Consider the following 779-nt stretch of genomic DNA (forward strand, 5'->3'; position numbering starts at 1 on the left):
AATATTAATCTTTATTTTTGCAGGGATTGAATGACATGAATATTTTTGTATTTAAAAAAATTGTTAAAAATTTTCTAATCTTATTTCATATTATTTGACATCATGATTTTATTAGTATTATTAAATTTTAATTTTAATTTTTCATATAAGGGCCCTTTTTTTCAATTCCGCTCCGGGCCTATAAAATGTTTGGACCGGGCCTGGCTACTATAATACAAACATGAATGAGTAGGACTTGACACTGATACTAAAGTATTACGGAGTATAAAAAACAGCACCGTTATTAGATATCCTACAAAACGCCGGCGGCGAAACACTCAGCGGCCTCCGGCAACCGTGTTGACTCGGCAAAGCGGGCAAGTAGGGTGTGAACGCAGCCACGTCTCAATGCAAGAAACATGGAAAACATGACCACACTGCACCAAAACGCTCACTTCTTCGCCCTGCACGAACTGGCTCAAACACACCACACACTCATCCTCTTTCCTCTCTTTCCCATACCTAACCGTCACAACCAACTGCAACGACGAGCCGCCGCCGCCGCTGCTATTCACCGACGACGACACCAGTGGTGGTGGCGGCGATGGCTCTCGCCGCCGTTGGTCGCGAGTTCGAGTCCCATTAGAGCTAGCACCGTTACCCGTGTTTTTGCACCACCCCACGTAGATCAAATTCAAAATTGCGAGGAGAACGAAAGCGAAACCTATTCCGAACACGGTTGCCACGGGGCGGCTGACTTCGAGTTTCCCGCGGTGGTGCTGGCCGCCATCGTCGTCCAT

The 779-nt window shown here is 46.1% G+C and overlaps 1 protein-coding gene across 1 annotated transcript; it reads right to left on the minus strand.

Moving 5' to 3' along the window:
- Window positions 1–317: 317 nt before the first annotated feature.
- Window positions 318–779, minus strand: LOC109160482 (RING-H2 finger protein ATL80-like). Its single transcript, XM_019308768.1, has one exon. The coding sequence runs from the start codon at window positions 777–779 to the stop codon at window positions 318–320; it is 462 nt and encodes a 153-aa protein (XP_019164313.1).

The sequence above is a fragment of the Ipomoea nil genome, unplaced genomic scaffold (assembly GCF_001879475.1).
Source record: "Ipomoea nil cultivar Tokyo-kokei standard unplaced genomic scaffold, Asagao_1.1 scaffold2848, whole genome shotgun sequence".
Taxonomy (NCBI): domain Eukaryota; kingdom Viridiplantae; phylum Streptophyta; class Magnoliopsida; order Solanales; family Convolvulaceae; genus Ipomoea; species Ipomoea nil.

Coding starts and splice junctions, on each gene's coding strand:
- LOC109160482 (XM_019308768.1), bottom strand. CDS start 779: ATGGACGACGATGGCGGCCAGCACCACCGCGGGAAACTCGAAGTCAGC.